Raw genomic sequence first — 17,389 nt, 5'->3', positions numbered from 1 at the left:
TGTGTTGGTGGAAAGCTGCAGTGTGTCTTTTAACTTGGCACAGCTTTGCCACAGAAAAGAATCATTTTGACAGGTCTGTCAGTTGCTGTCCTGCTTCATTCTTGTGGCAAGTGGTAGAGTTGTCAGTTGTATCACCTTTGCAGTGCTCAGATAATCTGTGAGCAGTGGGAACAAGCACTGGCCCGGTTCTCCAGAGGAGATGGTACCAAAGAGATGTACAGACCTCTTTTTGTGGGGCCTCTGAGGTGGGTGTTCAGACAGCCAGGGGGCCTGCCCTGCTCATTTCGGACACCTCTGAGATGAGCAGTGCTGGAGGTGCAGCTCACACTGCCAGAGCTCATGAGTAGTCACTGTGCAGCCTTCCTGCCCTGCTCTGAAATGCTCCAGCCATGTGAACAGCCTTCTTGGGGTAGTATTGCTTCTAAATCTCATCTGGATTTCTTCCAATGAAATGTATTGAATTGTGTAGATTTGTGTTCATGCAGAAAATGGGTCCTCTAGGTGAGGTGGTAACTATTAAACTATTCTCTGGAGTTTGTATTAAATTAATTAATTCTTATGGAGAAGTCAGGCAGAATAACTTATTTTCTAATGTCCCCTCATTCTACTTTAGTTGACCTTCCATAGAATAAGCAGAATTAATATCTGTAAGTTCTCTTTCAGTGAGATGTTATGAGGATTATGAGTTTTGATTTATGAAAAAAGACTAAAAAAATGTGGATACTCTTTTCCAATTGTCAGTTTTTCTAAAAGTGTAAGGGAATGTGTCCTGCTAAAAAGGAGTGATGATCTGAGGTTAGAACTGTGGAGAGGTGCCTGTCCATGCAGGTCACATTTGTATACTTTGTGCATGTGTGCAGCTCTCCCTGACACTCTGTTGTATTGCTGCTGTCACAGCTGCAAGTTTAACCTTGCAGTCTCTTTTGAAAGACTAACCCAGTTTAAAATGATCAAACGACAAGGTTGCAGTTGTATGATAAATAGGTGCACAGCTTCTGCCAGCATCTTCTGTACAGTGAAATACCCTTTTACCTTCTGCAATGGAGGGAGAGAGCTCCTAAATAGTGCTGGGCACCTCACTTCCTCCTTGTGTGCCTTTGGCAGGCTCAGGGTGGGCTGGTTTTGCTTCTGTTTGCTGTTGGATGTTGGACCTTGGCTGTTTGAACTGTCTGAAATCCTCCTGGTTTTCATGATCAACAGCATCTGTTCAAAGCAGAGATGTTTTTCCCCTTAGTGTGATGGGGAGTACTTGTTCCTAAATGTACATTCCTAAATGTCTGTGGGTAGACAGAAGAGTATGTAGCTTACTAGCTTGATAAAACATGGTATCTTTTCCTCAAACTACTTTTCAAGACACCTAAAATAAAATTTGAAGCTTTTAATACTCCCATACTTTAGAAAACTAGATTAATAGAATTGCTTTATTGAATGTAAATTGGGAAACCTTTCAGTTCACATTATTTTTCCTTCTTTCTAGTGCGAGAGAAAAGGAAGAGTAACCATATAAATCATGTAAGTAAACTGGATTCTGTGGAAATAATATTAAGATATTGGGCCAAAGACAAATTCAAGGAAACAACTGTAGTAGTTCTAGGTATATAATCTTACACATGTTCCAAATCTTCCTTAGAAGGGTAAAACTGAATTATCTTTGCCTGCCTCTAAGCAATAAGCAAGCCCAATATCACAGAGCATAGAATGGCTGATTTCAAAAGAATAAAAATGAAATTTTTTTGGTCAGTTTTAAGTATTTCAGAACAGTAACAAAGAAAATATAAGCCAACCTGTCTGTATTTTTTTAAACAAAAAATAAAACTGCATTAATTTCTTAGCCAAGATGGCAAATCTTGAATGACTTGCTGCTTGAGTATTGCTACAGGACTTATTTTAAAAAGTGTATCCAGTGTGAAAAGAGAATAATGAGCAAATATCATCAGTATGATAAACAAGTGATTCTCCATTAGTTTTAAAATCTGAAATTATGTTCTGAGCTTCTTCCACAAATATTAGTTGGTTTGGAACTTCACTTACTAAAAAAACAGCCAAAACAAAAAAGATGTAATGTCATTAATAGGTGGATAAAAAAATAATTGACTAGTAAAGGTAAGAATGGAAGTTAGTAACAAAGCTTAAAAATATCAAAAGTGTCTACTGATAAAGTACTGGTAAGATAATGGTATTTCAAGTCTCTTATTTTGCATGATAATGCAAGGAGTGGGGGTTGATTCTTTTCCCTTTTCTTTCTCTGTCTTTAATATAATTCCAGCTTTGGTCTGCCAGTACCAAGGTGAAGTGTGATTGGAGTGTTTTTGCTGGCAAACTTCAGCTGGAATGGGAGATATTCCCAGGCAGCTGTTGAATTTTGAAGGGTGTCAGCATTTTCATATTGAAGACTTTCAAGTTTTAGACAAGGCATTTAAAAAAACTGTGGTGAAAACTAATGAATCTTGAATTGTTTGATTGAAATTCCTCCCTCAATTATGATGTCCTACCTCTAGTGCAAGGCATTCTCTGCAAATGCTCAGGGAAGCCTGGGTAGGGTTATATTGGAGGATTTCTTACAGTACAGAATGGTCAGGATTAGGATGGATGATGGAGCATATTACTAGCTCTAAATAGTAATGGTAAAAGTAAGGGTAATAGCAGTACTCTGCTTCCAGATTGCAGATGTTAAACAAGACATGTGTGAAGGGAGCCATGTCAGGAAAAGGTTTTTTTTCTTTGAAATGGTAACATGACAAACCCTCAAATGTTAAACTGGATAACCAGAAACTGGAAAGGTGTAGGGTGTAAAAGAAGGGAGAAGGTGGAGTCACAGGGAAATCTAATAGAGTACATCACAGAGGGAAGACTGGGACACTAACTGAGAAGAATGGAATGGGAGAGAACTGGAAATCAGGACTTGCTGCTTTAGCTCAGCTGTTTCTGCTGTAAATTATCTAAAATCATGTTGTGTATTACAAGGGATGGTTTATAAATTTATCTTAGACAAAGGAACTAGATGGCTGCAGGGTAGCTTACATTGCAGTAGCAACCACTTGAGGTGTAAAGCCAGAATGTAGTGTGCTAAACAAAAGCTTACAGAATCCCTCTTCTTGAATGTATTTCAGTTCTTGTTTTCATTTTTTCCCCCAAGGTTTCTCCTGGGCAGCTTACAAAAAAATACAGCTCATGCTCAACAATATTTATAGATGACAGCACCGTCAGCCAGCCTAACCTTAGAAGCACAATAAAGTGGTAAGGACCCTTCTCATCACCAAGGGCTTGTAAGAGTGGCATTGTAAGGGTTATTAGGGATTTTCTGGGGGTCTTGTCTGTTCCAAAGCCAACTGTACCCTTTAAATGAGAGAAGCACAGCACTGCTGCTGCAGGTTGGTCATGGAAAGGGTGTAGAGCTCTGGGTAATTGACTGCTGGAGGGAGCTCTTGTTTCAGTCACAGAGCTGTCCTGTTTCAAAGCTGTTCTCATTGTGCACTTGAGGCAGTGCAGAAGTGTGTCAGCACTGTGGCTGTGGGGGTCCCAGCTATGGGTTTCTCTGGGCCTGCATTGAAGGCACTGGAGACAGTAATTCATGTTGGGACTCAGGTGTTTATTATTTCTTATCAGTAAAGCTCTCACTACTGTGATCCGGCAGCTTTTCATTAGAAGGCACAAAATGGCCAACAATCTCTTTTTACAAGGTCTTTTAAGGCTAAATTATCCAATTAAGAACTAACACCTAGATTATTTTCCCTTTTAACCCAATAACTGATCCCAGAGAGCCCCCAGTGCAGACTTTTCTGCTCAATTACAAAATGCCACCCAAACCCATGAAGAAGAAGGAAGAAGAAGCATGAAAGAGAAACCCAGGACAACACCCTGTGCTCTCCATCTTGCTTCCATCCACAACATACTAAAAATCCCTAAACCTAAATTTCTCACCAAGTGATACACCTACACTACTTTCTGTAATCTATTTCACACTTTTGTGGATTCTAGTCTATCTTGAAGTCTAGGAAATTTTCTCCATGAATGAGGGTCAAAGGCAGTGCTCCCCTGGGGGTCAGGGCACCCCAAAGCAGACAGAGAAATATTCCCAGTGCCCTGGGTTTCCACATCTCCCCCCTCTCTTTGAATGAAAACCACTCCTTTGGCAGCCTCATCCATCATCCATTGGATACACTAAAGCAGACATGGCACAAATGTTAAAAGGACTGTGACACCAATCAGTACGTACACACCTTTCTTCAAAAATTCTCTCCATGCTGGTGCAAGATTAAATCAACTGAACACACCCCAGCCATGACCCATTCTCTTGGAGTTTGGCCACTCCATCTTCTAACTGTTGTGTGCTTTCCTGAATAGATTTTGAATGATAGACAAATTCATGCAACACATTGCTTCAAATTCCTCACATCCATGTCCATGCACTAACAAAAGATAATCAATTGCCACTCTGTTTTGCAGAGTCACCTGTCTCACACCTTGAACACCAGCTAATAAATTGCTCAGTGCCAGAGAGGTAGCACGAGAGTGCTTACTCAGTTAACACCCTGTTTGATCCAATTGCTTCAAGGCTGCTCCTGCAGCTGCCTGTGGCAGAAGCTGTTATAAATCTCTGGCTTTTTTTCCATGTATTAACATTGTCATCACAACTGGGGTCGTATCAACTGGCAGATATTTTCCCTCTACATCTTTGTTCCCTTATCATTGTCATGTTGGGTGTCAGTAAAGAAAGTCTCCCAATGGTGCATGGACCACCTAAGACATTGGATGGGCTGGCAGGCCAAATTTTGTCCCACAAATGAAAAAGACTCCTTGTGGTAACTGCAATGGAACCCTGTTGGATGGTGTGATCATCCTTGCTGTGAAATTGCACCAAGATGTCACGTTTCTATATATAATGTGATGTGGGGTCACATCTGTTATTTTGTCCTTATTTTGTTTTGACCTAGGAAGACTAAATACTATACAGAAATCCATCTTCACTGAGCCAAGAATTTCCAATTCTTGAGGTTCATAAAGAGCCTCAGGGAGAAATTTGGTCCAAACTCCCCTTGTTTCAACCATAAACACTGCATTGACAACTTTGTCAACCATCTGTCAGACACACATTTGACCGCACCACCCCATATTTCACTTAAGTTATCATCTAACAAAAATTCTACAACATCACACCAATGAAGAAACCCAAAGTTCCACAATCTTCTGTGGGCAAAGCACAAGGGTTGGAATCTCTGTGCAGTCCACATCTTTGGTGTCTTCTTCCCTGCTTGTGGAGTGGTCAGCATTTTCTTGCACTTGATAGAGTTTCACATCCTTCACTGAAATCCACCTGGACTTTGTACCTGTTAAAACACAAACAAATCCATGTTCCTGCAGGGACTGGAGGATTTTCTCAAAATCCTGGAGGTGAAGAATGAGTCCTGATGTGAAAATAAAACATTGATCAATTCTGTTTTGCAAAATTGCAGAGAAATATAAGATACCAACAGAAGTTGCTATTACTAACATTCTTTGGTTATGAACAGGAGAAAACATTAAGAGCAAAACAATGCATGTAGTAAAGAAGAAACTCACAGCAATTAGGAATCAATTAGGTAATACACATAATCAATACCACAGGTGAAATCATAGTTACCAAGCACTTCAACAATGAACTGTCATCCCAGAGTCTGTGACAGCTGATAAACCTTAAAACAATAGAAAATTGGAGAAATCATGTCCAGATTCATGTTTCTCCAAACTCCCTCTGAAAATAGGCTCAGCTGTCATATATGGTCAAATTGCCAATTGTTTTGATGCAGAAAACATCTGGGTTGATTGTCAATCACTCCATCCAAGCAGAGCTAGAGCTTGGCCAGAGCCCGAACTCTAATTGGTGGGTATCACTTAACACATTTTAAAACAAGACTCTTAAAAATAACAGTTATGAATAAGAAACCTTAGGGTTAAATACCAATCAAACCATCAAGTAATTGAATCCCTCCAAAGTTTCTGTCAGGATAGAGATGCCTCAAACAGAGCAAATCTCTTCTTCAGAGATCTGAATTTGGTCACAGTCGGGATTGTGAGCCTGGATCTGGACACTGAGAGTGGAGGAAGTGCAGCTGAATGAAAGACTGATTACATAGTACAAAATTAATACTCAAAAAAGAGAAGTTAATGTTACAACTGAACTCTCTGCTGGAGTATCTCTGTAATAATAACTGAAGAAAACCATGAAACTGGCAATCTGGATTAAAAAAACCCCAAACATATGAGTAGTTAAAACCAAGCCAAACACATGAGTAGTTAAGAAACAAAAAGTCAAGATCCTGAAGAGACATGTGTCTTGTAGATGATCACACAAAGAGATAGTAAAACACAAAATCTGGCTGCAAATATTACAACAATACCTTAATAATAATTCTTAACACAAAAGTCTGAGTATAATCAACTTATCAACAGGAAGTGTTTGAAGGGGTTAAGACAACTTTTTTAAAGCATTCATATAACATTAACAACAATCCCTGTTTATCAGTATTACTTATAAAAACCAAAATAACAAAGGTTACAAACTCAGTACCAACAATCCCTAGAACTCTGAACCATTGGGGAGTCAGCTGATGACCCCACAGATAGGATCTGATTGACATTTCCCAAATGCTCTGTCTTCTGGGATTTTTTGGGTAATTGAATCATTACTAATATGTTTATCTTTACATGGTGGGAAGCATTTTTCACAATAGAAGATTTCCATCTATATCATATTTGGAATAACATTGATCTGCATAGTGTTCCCTTTTTTCTGCATCTTGGGCAAAGGCCTGGCACTTTGGCACTTTTCACTGGTTCTGGACACTTCTTTTTCATGTATCTCTATCTTCTGCATCTGAAGCATGGTCCTCAGGCAAATGCTGCTGCTGTCACTTCTGTGGAGCCAGCCTGTTGAAGAGCTGGGCGCAGCCCCGTGAGAGTTTTCGAGAATCCCTCGCGCTTCTCTCAAAGAATTTTTCCAACTGGTTCCATCCAAACACCCTGGGCTTCCACATGTGGGTTTGAAAGTGTTTTGAGATGGGGAGTTTAGGTCACACTGAAAGCCACATCAAGAAATTCTTGACCTGGGAAAACTTGAAATGGATTTTGTGTGGAGTTGCAGGAAAAGTTGTAGGGCTGTGTTGGTACTTTGCAGTGATACTAGTCTGCCCTCTAGTTGTGGAAAACCAGCATGCTGCTGACTTAGGGTTTAGTTCTGGCCTTTCTGCCTTTTCTTCACGTTCTTGTTATTTTAGGTAGGTGATAATTATGTTCTGCAATGTAAATGGCTGCTGGAGCTATTTTTCTGGGTACCAGAAAGTCAATTATTTGCACTTAGATGATACCAGCTGAGAATTGAGAAGAGAGTTTTATCAAGTAGATTGAGGACCAGAAGGTTTTACAGATTTAATTGTGTAGTAGAGTTTGGAAATGTCTAAGTTGATTTGTTACTTTAAAATTTGGGTTCAGACAAAGTTATGCAGCATGTCACTTCTCTTTTCCTAGAGAAAAACAAAACAAAAGCCTGAAAGCTTATGCTTGTACCATTTTGAAGTGACAGTGTACATTTTGTACAGCTGACAGCAGATCAGAACTGTTCACGATAGGTTCCTGTGATGGCAATGTTCCTGTTACCACCACGAGTAAAGAAGCTGAAGTTTTCCACAGTAGAGGAGTGTTAATATATGAAACCTATTGCTTCACTTAGCAGAGACTGAAATCTGTTCTTAGCCACTTCTTGGATTCTGCTGGTATAATACCATCTTTATAATTCTCTTATTTTTAGACAGTTTCTAAGTTAGACAACTAGACAGGGTTAAAACATCTGCAGAATCTCTGCAATGGTATATGTAGCTCCAAGGAGAACTTACTCACATTTTAGTTGGGAATAGTCTGCATTTGCACTAATTATCACCTAATCAGGAAATGAAGGTACATGTTGAAAATGTCACTTAACACTTACTTTGTTGCACAGATATCTGTACAATGACTGTAAAAGTAGTTTGGCAGGCAGATTTGATTTGGCCAATTTCTGTCCAAACAGTTAAACATCAGAAATGAGATGTGTAGTGCATGAGGATGGGAGAGGAGGTCACTGCAAAATGGATTTGTAACATTCCACTGAATGACAGCTTTTGCAGTGGAATAGTGTGCATGGAAAATGCTTTGTTAAGTCTTCTTTTCTTTTCTTTTTTTTAGTGTAACATTAGCAATATTCTACCATATAAAGAACAGGTGAGTGAACTCTTCCTTTGCTGAAACAGAATGACTTTCTTTTGGAACCAGGCACAAAATCATAGAATCACTAAGACTAGGAAAAAACTCTCAAGATCATAGAGTCAAATATGGTCTTGGTCACTTCAGTGACAGCTGGTGAAACTTGAACGAGGTGAAAACTCTGGCACTGTGTGTTGAATATGTTTTCTCTTTCTACCCCTTCTTAAGCAGCTGTGGAAAGGGTCAGTAATGCACCCATCCAATGGCACATAAAACTCCAAAACAGGGAGGGAGGAAAACACAGTTAACTCACCACAAAAAAATCAGCCTTTGGACTTTGTACAGCTTTTCCTGAGTACAGAGGTATGGATTAGTTTTGATGGGTGAAGGAACACTCTGTCCATGTGCAAATCACTCTTGCCATTACAGCTAGTTCCAGCATAGGCTTCTGAATTAGAGCTGACCTTTTGAAGTAATGCTATTAATGAGTTTCACCTAGTTCCACATTTTGGGGGGAACTTTAGTAAGTATAATACAAGAGCATGGAAAGCTCTTCATTGTTTAGCATCTTAAATATTTAATTGTAAGGACTCATCATTAAATGCTTTGCAAAAATACAAGGTAGCTCCATTCCATATTATAGGAAAAGCTGAACTATGAAATATGTCCCTTGATCCTTTTTAATGAACAATGATTTTAGTAGAACATAGTATTACCAATTAAGTCTTATTGCTAAACCAGAGACTTTTGTTTTGTAGAGATTCTGACAGATCATTGGATATTTTTGATGAAAAATCTCACCCTCTCACAGTAAGTAATTTTTTTGTCCTCTGAGTGTATATCAGTAACATCTTGATTTATATGGTATAAGTCATAAAAATGTATTAGCACCAGGCCACAATCAAATTGATCTTAAATTATGTCTTTATACATAATACAAAGTGCAAACAGTGACTTTTGAGATCAGCTGGATCATGAATAGAGCCCAGTCTAAATGTTACAAAGTATGTTGATTTTTATGCTTTGACTATAAACAATCATGTGCCCAGTTCTTTTGTATTCCATGTGTGAAGTTTCTTGTCTGTCTCTCTTCTCCCCCTCTTTAATAACTGCTTTATTAGAAGTGTTTTCTGTTTCTTTAGGAAGACCTGGTTAGTAGGTGTGTGCCTAACCTTTTACATGTCTGCAGACAGGAGAATATAGTACATGGAGCATCACACAAAGTAGGCAACAGTGAGCATGGCCCTTAAAAAACTGGAAAGGCAACATTTTAAGGCAAATGTGCTTGCAGTAACAGCAAGGAGCATTCAGGATGTGATTTTAATGTGACTGGTCCTGGTTCACCTTTTTAGACACTCCTAAAGATGCAAAACCTCATAGTACAGGGAAGCTCAAGAGTGGAGCGTGTGCTTTTCACATCTGGTTTGAGCACCCCTAGCTTAATGCCTATCCTACAGAACCACTTACTTTGTTTTTCATGTGAAATCAATTTAGCAAAGATCCAGCAGGTTTAAAAATTGAATTTGCTCTGAGACTTACCTGAGTGAATGCAGGAGGACCTATTCTGTGGATCTCAATTGTTAATAAACAGATTTTAATAAACAAGTTAATATTTTAAGTTTGTTAAAGTTTCATCCTAAAATAGGACTGGCAGTACAAGGAATTGTACAGTGCAATATAAATAAACTCTTTATTCAATTTTTAAAAAAAAAGAACTTCAGGACAAGAGCTATATTCAAGATTTCTTGTATGGATTGTAGCACTTCAGAGCAAAAAGTGTGGACCAAAACTATTTTAATGTTGTGGTTGATATGGTCACAATACAAAACACTCAATTTTCAGGAGCTTCAAATCCTTTTTTATTCTAGCATGCATGCTTTTTATACATTCTTAAAAAACTCCTAAGTTTACACTTAGGAGTTTGGTCAGAAGAGACAAACAGAGAACTTATTGGAATAGAGTTGCAGGTTGCTCTTACTTATCCTCCTCTCTTTCTTGGTTTCTGTGTCAATGACCTTGGTAGGAAATTCTTTCAGGGGTAAACATGGATCCTCTTATCAAACTTCTCTCTGGCTCAGAGAAGTCACTGTAAAACCTCTCCCACAATTTGAAATGCCTGAATCTGTTGTTTCGCATTCAAAATTATTTATGTAAGATGAGCTCCATCAGACAATTTCTTTATTTAACAACCTGACATCCTTTGATCCTTTCTTATAGCCTCCCTCCTACTAAATGAGAAGACAATCATTGTGTCTTCTGGGGAGCACTTAAAGGTCTCTTCTACCTTCCTGCAGCATACAGACAGAAATAGAGTTAGGGCTGATTGTCACACTTGTGAGGGAAAGGCACACATGGCTTGTTAGTTTCTATAGCAATGGTGTTTTGCCTGGGTACCTGCTGTTCCTTCAGGAAGGTTAATTAACAGAAGCAATCTCTGAACACCTTGTGTTCTAAAGATGCAGTCACAAGGAGTCCAAACCCAGCTCTGCTGACCCTAATGGGACCCAGGTACCAGTATCATGGATTTAGTCACAAATACCAGTCTTAGTGCTTCCTTTCTCACTTCCAGTGCCTTGGTTTGAGACAATTTAAAAGGAAAACACTCTGGAATAAGTTGCCTCTGTGTATAGGTTCAACCAATCCCTTTCCACCAATAAGGAATGAACACAAGTAGATGTAAGTGAAAAAATAACAGTTTACTAACAAACAAAACAGCAACAGACAAAGATTAACAGTAAATAACTGCTAAAAACCGAACTGCTGAATCTCACATCCTGGGGGACCAAGGAGAGACCCAAAATGCCAGAAATATCCTTCCCAAGATGAGAAAGCCACTAACAGCAGTCTCTCTGAGACCAGGGAAAAAAACACCAAAAAGAGAACCCAAAATGGGCAAATCCTGTGCTCAAGGCAAGACCAGGCAGCTGCAAAGCCAAGCCCACACAGCAGCAGGGCCCAGCTGCCTTCCAGAGCCAAGTCTAAAAGCACCTGGGACAGCATCCACCCATCCCCAGCTTCCCACAGCAGGTCCTTAAGACACAGTGAGATTTTGGGCACAGATGGATGAGGAATACAATACCATTTTGGGGTACCTCAGGACATCCAGTCAGCAAAAATGTACTTCAGATGTGCTTTTGTACCACGTGTAGCACAGGAATGAGCAGTGTTCCTGCTCATGCTGTTCCTCATGCTGCATGGCCCCCCTGCAGAGGTAACCTCTGTTGCTCAGTGGTGTATTAGAAGGCTGTGTGGGCAGCACTAAGTTAACTTACATCTGCACTTTACTTGACAATGCTCCCCAGCTTTTTCAAACTACAAAACCACAGGAAAACACTGCTTTGCTTACCTTTCAACTGCTAGCTTGGTGTCAAGCAGCTGTGCTGTTCTCAGCTGCTGTCCTGACCATACTGCAGGTCTAACTTGGACTGTAGACAGAAATCCATTCAGTATCAGTCTTGCAGAACCAGTGTGCAGAGCTGGAGCTCTTGAAGTTTCATCCCTCCAGAAAAAGTGCTAAGTATCAGAACATATCTCAAACACTTACTTTAGGATTGCTTTTATGGACTGTTTATTTCTGAGCTTCTCCCCTGTGTTTAGAAACAGTTTAGCACTGTGTCAGAGTTAAATCCAGTTGTTCATTAGTTTTGTTGTCTTTCTGGAGTCTCTCAAGAATGAGTCCTATGAAGGCAGTGTAAATTACCTTCTAGTGCTACCTGTGACAGAATTACTGCCATGTGTTCTTCAGTGCTTCCTCAGCTTGAAGAGGAATCTCTTGAAGTCTGTAAATTTTGCCTTTTGAAGAGCCATTGTTTCTCTGGTGTGCATATACCTGTGATTTTCTTGCAGGGAGGATTTTTTTTTTTTTTTTTTTTACATCTCTTTCAGTCTGAAGAATGTTCCATGGACAATAGTTAGCACCTAGCAGTGATGATGGTAGTTCATGCTCTTTCCTGTTGGCCCTACAGATGAAACAAGTGGTCAGAAAAGAGAGACCAGCTAACCAGCTAAAGCTCCTGTGTTTTGTTTGGAATGTTTGCAATATTGCAAGGCTGCTTCTTTCAGGGTATAACTGTGTGACAGGAAATGGGTGTATACACCTCGGTGAGAAGAAATAAGCTGTTCTTTGCAGTCAGTGTTAAGTAGGCAGCTTTTCAGTAACTCCAAGAACTTTGTTTCAGCGGGAGGAGGTCCCAGATGACTACTACAAGCACGACCCTGACCACAAGCACATCTACCGCTTTGTCCGGACGCTCTTCAGCGCGGCGCAGCTGACAGCAGAATGTGCAATAGTCACACTGGTAAGGGCACTGCCTCAGCTCCTGCTTCTGCAGGGCTTTCCCTCTCCTCCTGCAGAGACCTGGGCTGAACTGGCAGTGAAATAGGTCAGAGTATCTCGTGAAACCCTGTTAAAGACAGCACAGTACAAGTGAGTTCATTATAGATTTCTAAGTAGTCACCGAAGTGATTAAATAAAAGGGCAATTCTCTTTTCTGTATATAAATATGTAATGCTTAATTACTTGCCCAATAAAACCCTGTTGGTTTCATAATACATAACTCACTGAAGAAGCTTGAGAAGAGCTGAACAGTGGGATACTGTAAACTGGGGTGTGATTAGATCGTACCCAAAGACATTTTTTATTTCAGCTGTGTGCAGGGGAAGGTGTTAGTTTTGAGTTCATATTAACCACAAGAGTCTAAAGGGACCAAGAGTCAATCCTATAGGAACTCTAGGAGAGGATCTTTCTCATTATTATGTCCTTCAATCATTGCCATCTTTCTACCAAACTTTTTTTTTAATTAAGCCAAAGAGGCGGTAACTTTTTTCCCCAGGTGAGATGGAGGTGCTTAGAATTTAAGAACAATATTACATTACAGTTCGTTGTTTGATTTCAGAAAGCATGATGGATTTTAAAATTCATCAATTACAATTATTTTTTAAATTTATATATATATATATATATATAGATAGATAGATATATAGATATAGATATAGATATATATATTTGTGTATGTGTGCATATATGTATATGAAAGGAAGTTTAATTGCTACTTTAGACTCTCTCTCAAACTGCACTTTGTTGCACACTAAACTTCAGTCTTCATTGTGGATTCTTTCTGAAAAACAGTGGGAAAGGAGAACAGAATTGTCACCAAAAGACAGTATAGCAATTAAGCAAATTCAGCTTGAAAGACTCTCTTTAATAAGGAAATGAGTAATTAAAAAAGCCAAATATTTATGAGCTGTTGAAATTCTGACAGTAGTTGGAGGTTTTTGCTTTTTCAAAGACAGGCAAGCAATTTTGACAGAACAAGATGACAGCTAACCCTGGGCAAACTATGTGAAGTATTTACAAAAAATGGAGTTAGCTTTTAAAGTGAATTTTACCACTAGATGGCCCTGTTATTATAGGAACACCTTTAGGCTATTTGAAGGCTACAAGCCAAGGATGGGAAGAAAGCATGGAGAGAACTCAGTGACAAAGATCAATTCTTCCCTTAGACCTTAATAGGTGAAACTTCCCTTACCCACTAATTTAGCTGAAGCTACATTAGAAATTTGGATTTAGATGAGGGAATATAAAATTAAAAACAATTTCTATTCAAATTTGAAAGTGCGTATTTCTTAGTACATAGATCAGTTTTCAAGGAAGAGAGAGACTCAACATCCTGGAGCTGGTTTGAGATCTCATGGGAGGAAAAGACCAAGGCACATCTTTGGGCTTGTCTCACTGCCTAAGCTACAAGAGCTGAACCTTAGTGAGGATGAAAGGTTAATGTGGTGTGGAGTGATCTGCTCCCTGCCAGTGATGTGTGACTGGTGACAGAGCTGGAGCAGTGTCTCCCCAAAGCAGCAGTGCTCATTGCTCAGAACTCTCACCTCACTAGCTATTGTGTGCCCTGGTGGTCCAGCTCTTGGGGGAAAATAAAAAATGGAACCTGTAGCTCCTGAAAATTTGGATTCTTAAGTGTAAGTAGTAATGACTGATACTTACATTGACACACTTAACAGTAATAAATAGTCCTATTGGGCTGGCATGTTTGCTGCTCAGCTCTGCTCCAAGGTCTTAATTACACACATATAATTGTGGGGTTTTGTTGTTTGGTTATTTTCCCTTTTTCTTTGTATAGGTTTATTTGGAAAGGCTTTTAACCTATGCAGAGATTGACATATGCCCTAGTAACTGGAAGAGGATAGTCCTAGGAGCTATTCTGCTGGCTTCTAAAGTCTGGGATGATCAAGCTGTGTGGAATGTGGATTATTGCCAAATATTGAAGGACATTACTGTTGAAGACATGTAAGTTGCAAGGTTTGGGTGGTCTGCAGTGGTGGGGTTTTGGGGTTTTTTTTTTGTACGTGATTTTTTTGTTGTTGTTTATTTATGGTTTTTTAAATAGCACGTGATCATGCTGAAAAAATCTCTCTCTGTTGCTATGATGTATATATATATCTAAGGTGTATATTTAGTGTCTGGCCTCATTCTCTTTTTTACCTCAAGAAACTTTGGATAATTACCCTACTTTGAGACAAATCTCTATTAATAATTTTAATGATTTATGTGAGTGACTGCCAAGTTAGTTTTCTTTACCTTCTTAATCTCAGTGATGAGCCATGGAAATAAACTGCCCAATTTATAGTCTTATCAAAAGGGTTTTTACAAGGAGAAAAAAAAAAGTGAACTAAATTTGTCCCCTGCCTTTTCTGTTTTAGAGTTTGAAGAATTGCAAGGTAAACCATAACTTGGGACTTTAATGTGTGCTTGTGTGTCCAGTTAAGGCCTAAATATCTCAAGGTCTGAGCTCCAGTGCTGCTGCTGGCCAGCAGGTGTTGTGCAGGCCACAGCTACTGCTGCAGCTTATCCTCTCTGGGTCGGTTCTTAGTTGTCCTTAGAGTGCTGAAAACAAAGTCCTCAGTCTCATTACTGCTTGTTTTTGTAAGGCTGTTCCTTAGATGTATTTTTGTCTCAGACATCCATTTCAGTTTTTCAGAAATTTTGCATCTGCTGTCTTTTCTTGCTGCACTCAGCTTTAAGCCAGATTCTTCAGTATGGGAAGATACTCATCCTCATGGCTCCAGGCTCATACTTTGGGCTGGAGCTGTGTTTATGTGAACTGTAGTTAGAACATTAGGTTTTCTGTTAAATTCCTTCTCACAAAGTTCTATCTCAGAGCTTTGAAAGGTCAGTATTTTTGTTTTAAATCTGTTTGCTAGCTTGTTCTCCTATTTCTCTTATTATCACAGGTAGAAATTATACAAGTCCCGCTTAAACGACCAGGCATTCTGGCCTTGCTTTCATGAGATGCTTCGTGTGTGTTTGAGTTGAATCACAGGGCTGTGCCCTGCACGTGTGCAGGCCTGTGCAGTGACACCCAGTTGTAGCACAGGAGCAGACTGAGCTGGCAGAGCTCTGCACACAGCACTGGGAGGCTGCCTCTGTCATGGGGCAGTGCTCTTGCCCCAGGCTCTCTTCCCTGGATTCAGCCCAAACTAGTGTTTCAAATACAGTAAGTAATTATTCATTTGGGACTCTTCAGGAGGAGGAATATCTACTTTCCTCCCTTTTAGGTAGGGGGCTGTATTTCTAGAAATGAGGGAATTTTCTGCACCAAAACAATTTTTATTATTCAAATTATTTCACATCTCAAACAGCAGCCACTGTTACTTGTTTTATACATACCCCTTGCCTGGGAGTCCTTTGTCTCAAAATGCAAGACACTGCCAGCTCTGCTTTCAGGAAAGCATAATTAGTGATTTTATACAATGTACATCTCCACTTAGCCTGGCCCTGAGTACTCATCTCTCTGAGGAACATACTTTAAGCATTGCTGCAAATAACTCTGAGATGGCTGAAGTGGGGTCAGCAAAGCCAGAAGTGCTGGAGTGTACATCTTGCTCTTTTTGATGTCTCTTCTTCTAACCCTATTTGGGACAAATCAAATTGATAGCACAGAAAATATCTTTAACAAGCAGGATATTTATCCTCTATTGCCAACGCTGGGTCTCTTGCAATTGTGAGTACTTGCATTTTCAAAGCAGTGATGGTGGTAAGGAAAATAGATGGAATTTAGGCTTTTTTTCCCCCTCCAATTTGAGGATGGGATTTTTGTAATCCCATCTCATTTGAGATAATTTAGACCTTTGAATTTAGGTATGGGCAGACACTGTACTACCCCCTTCCTGACACAGGGTGTTCATCCCAGGCTCTGCAGCTGGGCAGACTTCAGCACTCCTTGGCTGGATAACATCACCATTTTAGGGACCTTGGAAAACTGCTTCAAATACTTGGCAGTATTTGTTTTAAGTTTACAAGCCTACCTTCAATTCATGGTTGGTACATAGTTACTGTGACTTTTAGTAGTTGCAGTATTTTTAAACCAGTCATTTGATAATGAGTATTCCAAATACAGATGTTAGTGAGAGAAAATAATAGGCAAAGGATTTCAGTCACAGTTGCATTCTAATGTTGGAGATGGCTGGTGATGCTGCCAAAAACTCCCCCCAAAATCCCAGCAGCTCTGCAGCTAAGGACAGCTTGGCAGGACTCTGCCAGGTATCACTCCCTGGGTGAGCGTCCCTGTGCAGGGACAGCCCATCTACAGGAGCTGGTGGCAGGTTCTGTTTGTGAGCTACTCTGAGCTCTCCTTTTGGCTCTCTCTGTCTAGAAGGATCTCACTAACCTGGCAGATGCTCTTGTTGAACCACTGCAAGCCAAGCACAGGGGCTGCACCACTCTGGAACTGCCTGAAGGTTTTATATCTGATTTAATTTACCCAGTTTGCAAATCTGTGTGTGTGTGTGCTTACAAGCCAGGCAGCCCTTTTGAAGGCAGCACGGCTGCACCTCCTCCCCACCAAACTCTGCCTCCACTGCTCAGAGTTGTGCTGGCAGTGCCCCCAACAGCTTTGGGGTTTTCAGGAGCTGGTTTTTAGGGCTCTTAGGTTCTGAAGGGATACAAGATCCAGGCCTGGCAACTGCCACATGTGGTCATTTGCCTTTGCCTCATCCTACTCAACACAGCTGAAGTGTTTATCTTAATTTTTCTATCACAAGCCCTTTTTTATTTGCCCAAGGAAAAGGTGGGTTTTTTAAATGAAAGACATTGTTCTTTTGGGTTTTGGGAGATAGTTTTTTGTATTGTTTTACTTATTTCTAATGAGGGAAAAAAATCAAAGGA

General features: G+C 39.9%; 1 protein-coding gene across 1 annotated transcript in view; it reads left to right on the top strand.

Moving 5' to 3' along the window:
* CCNYL1 (cyclin Y like 1) overlaps window positions 1-17,389 on the top strand; it is a 36,987-nt gene that overhangs the window by 13,434 nt on the left and 6,164 nt on the right. Inside the window, exons 3-8 of the mRNA XM_058809305.1 lie at window positions 1,478-1,512; window positions 3,137-3,237; window positions 8,197-8,232; window positions 8,973-9,024; window positions 12,393-12,512; window positions 14,346-14,512. Of these exons, the coding sequence (XP_058665288.1) occupies window positions 1,478-1,512; window positions 3,137-3,237; window positions 8,197-8,232; window positions 8,973-9,024; window positions 12,393-12,512; window positions 14,346-14,512 (511 nt within the window). The remainder of the gene's footprint in view (window positions 1-1,477; window positions 1,513-3,136; window positions 3,238-8,196; window positions 8,233-8,972; window positions 9,025-12,392; window positions 12,513-14,345; window positions 14,513-17,389) is intronic.

This window comes from Ammospiza caudacuta, chromosome 8, assembly GCF_027887145.1.
Source record: "Ammospiza caudacuta isolate bAmmCau1 chromosome 8, bAmmCau1.pri, whole genome shotgun sequence".
NCBI classification, from domain to species: Eukaryota; Metazoa; Chordata; class Aves; order Passeriformes; family Passerellidae; genus Ammospiza; species Ammospiza caudacuta.
Note: the sequence above shows the minus strand (reverse complement) of the source record. Positions and strands in the feature narration are given on the sequence as shown.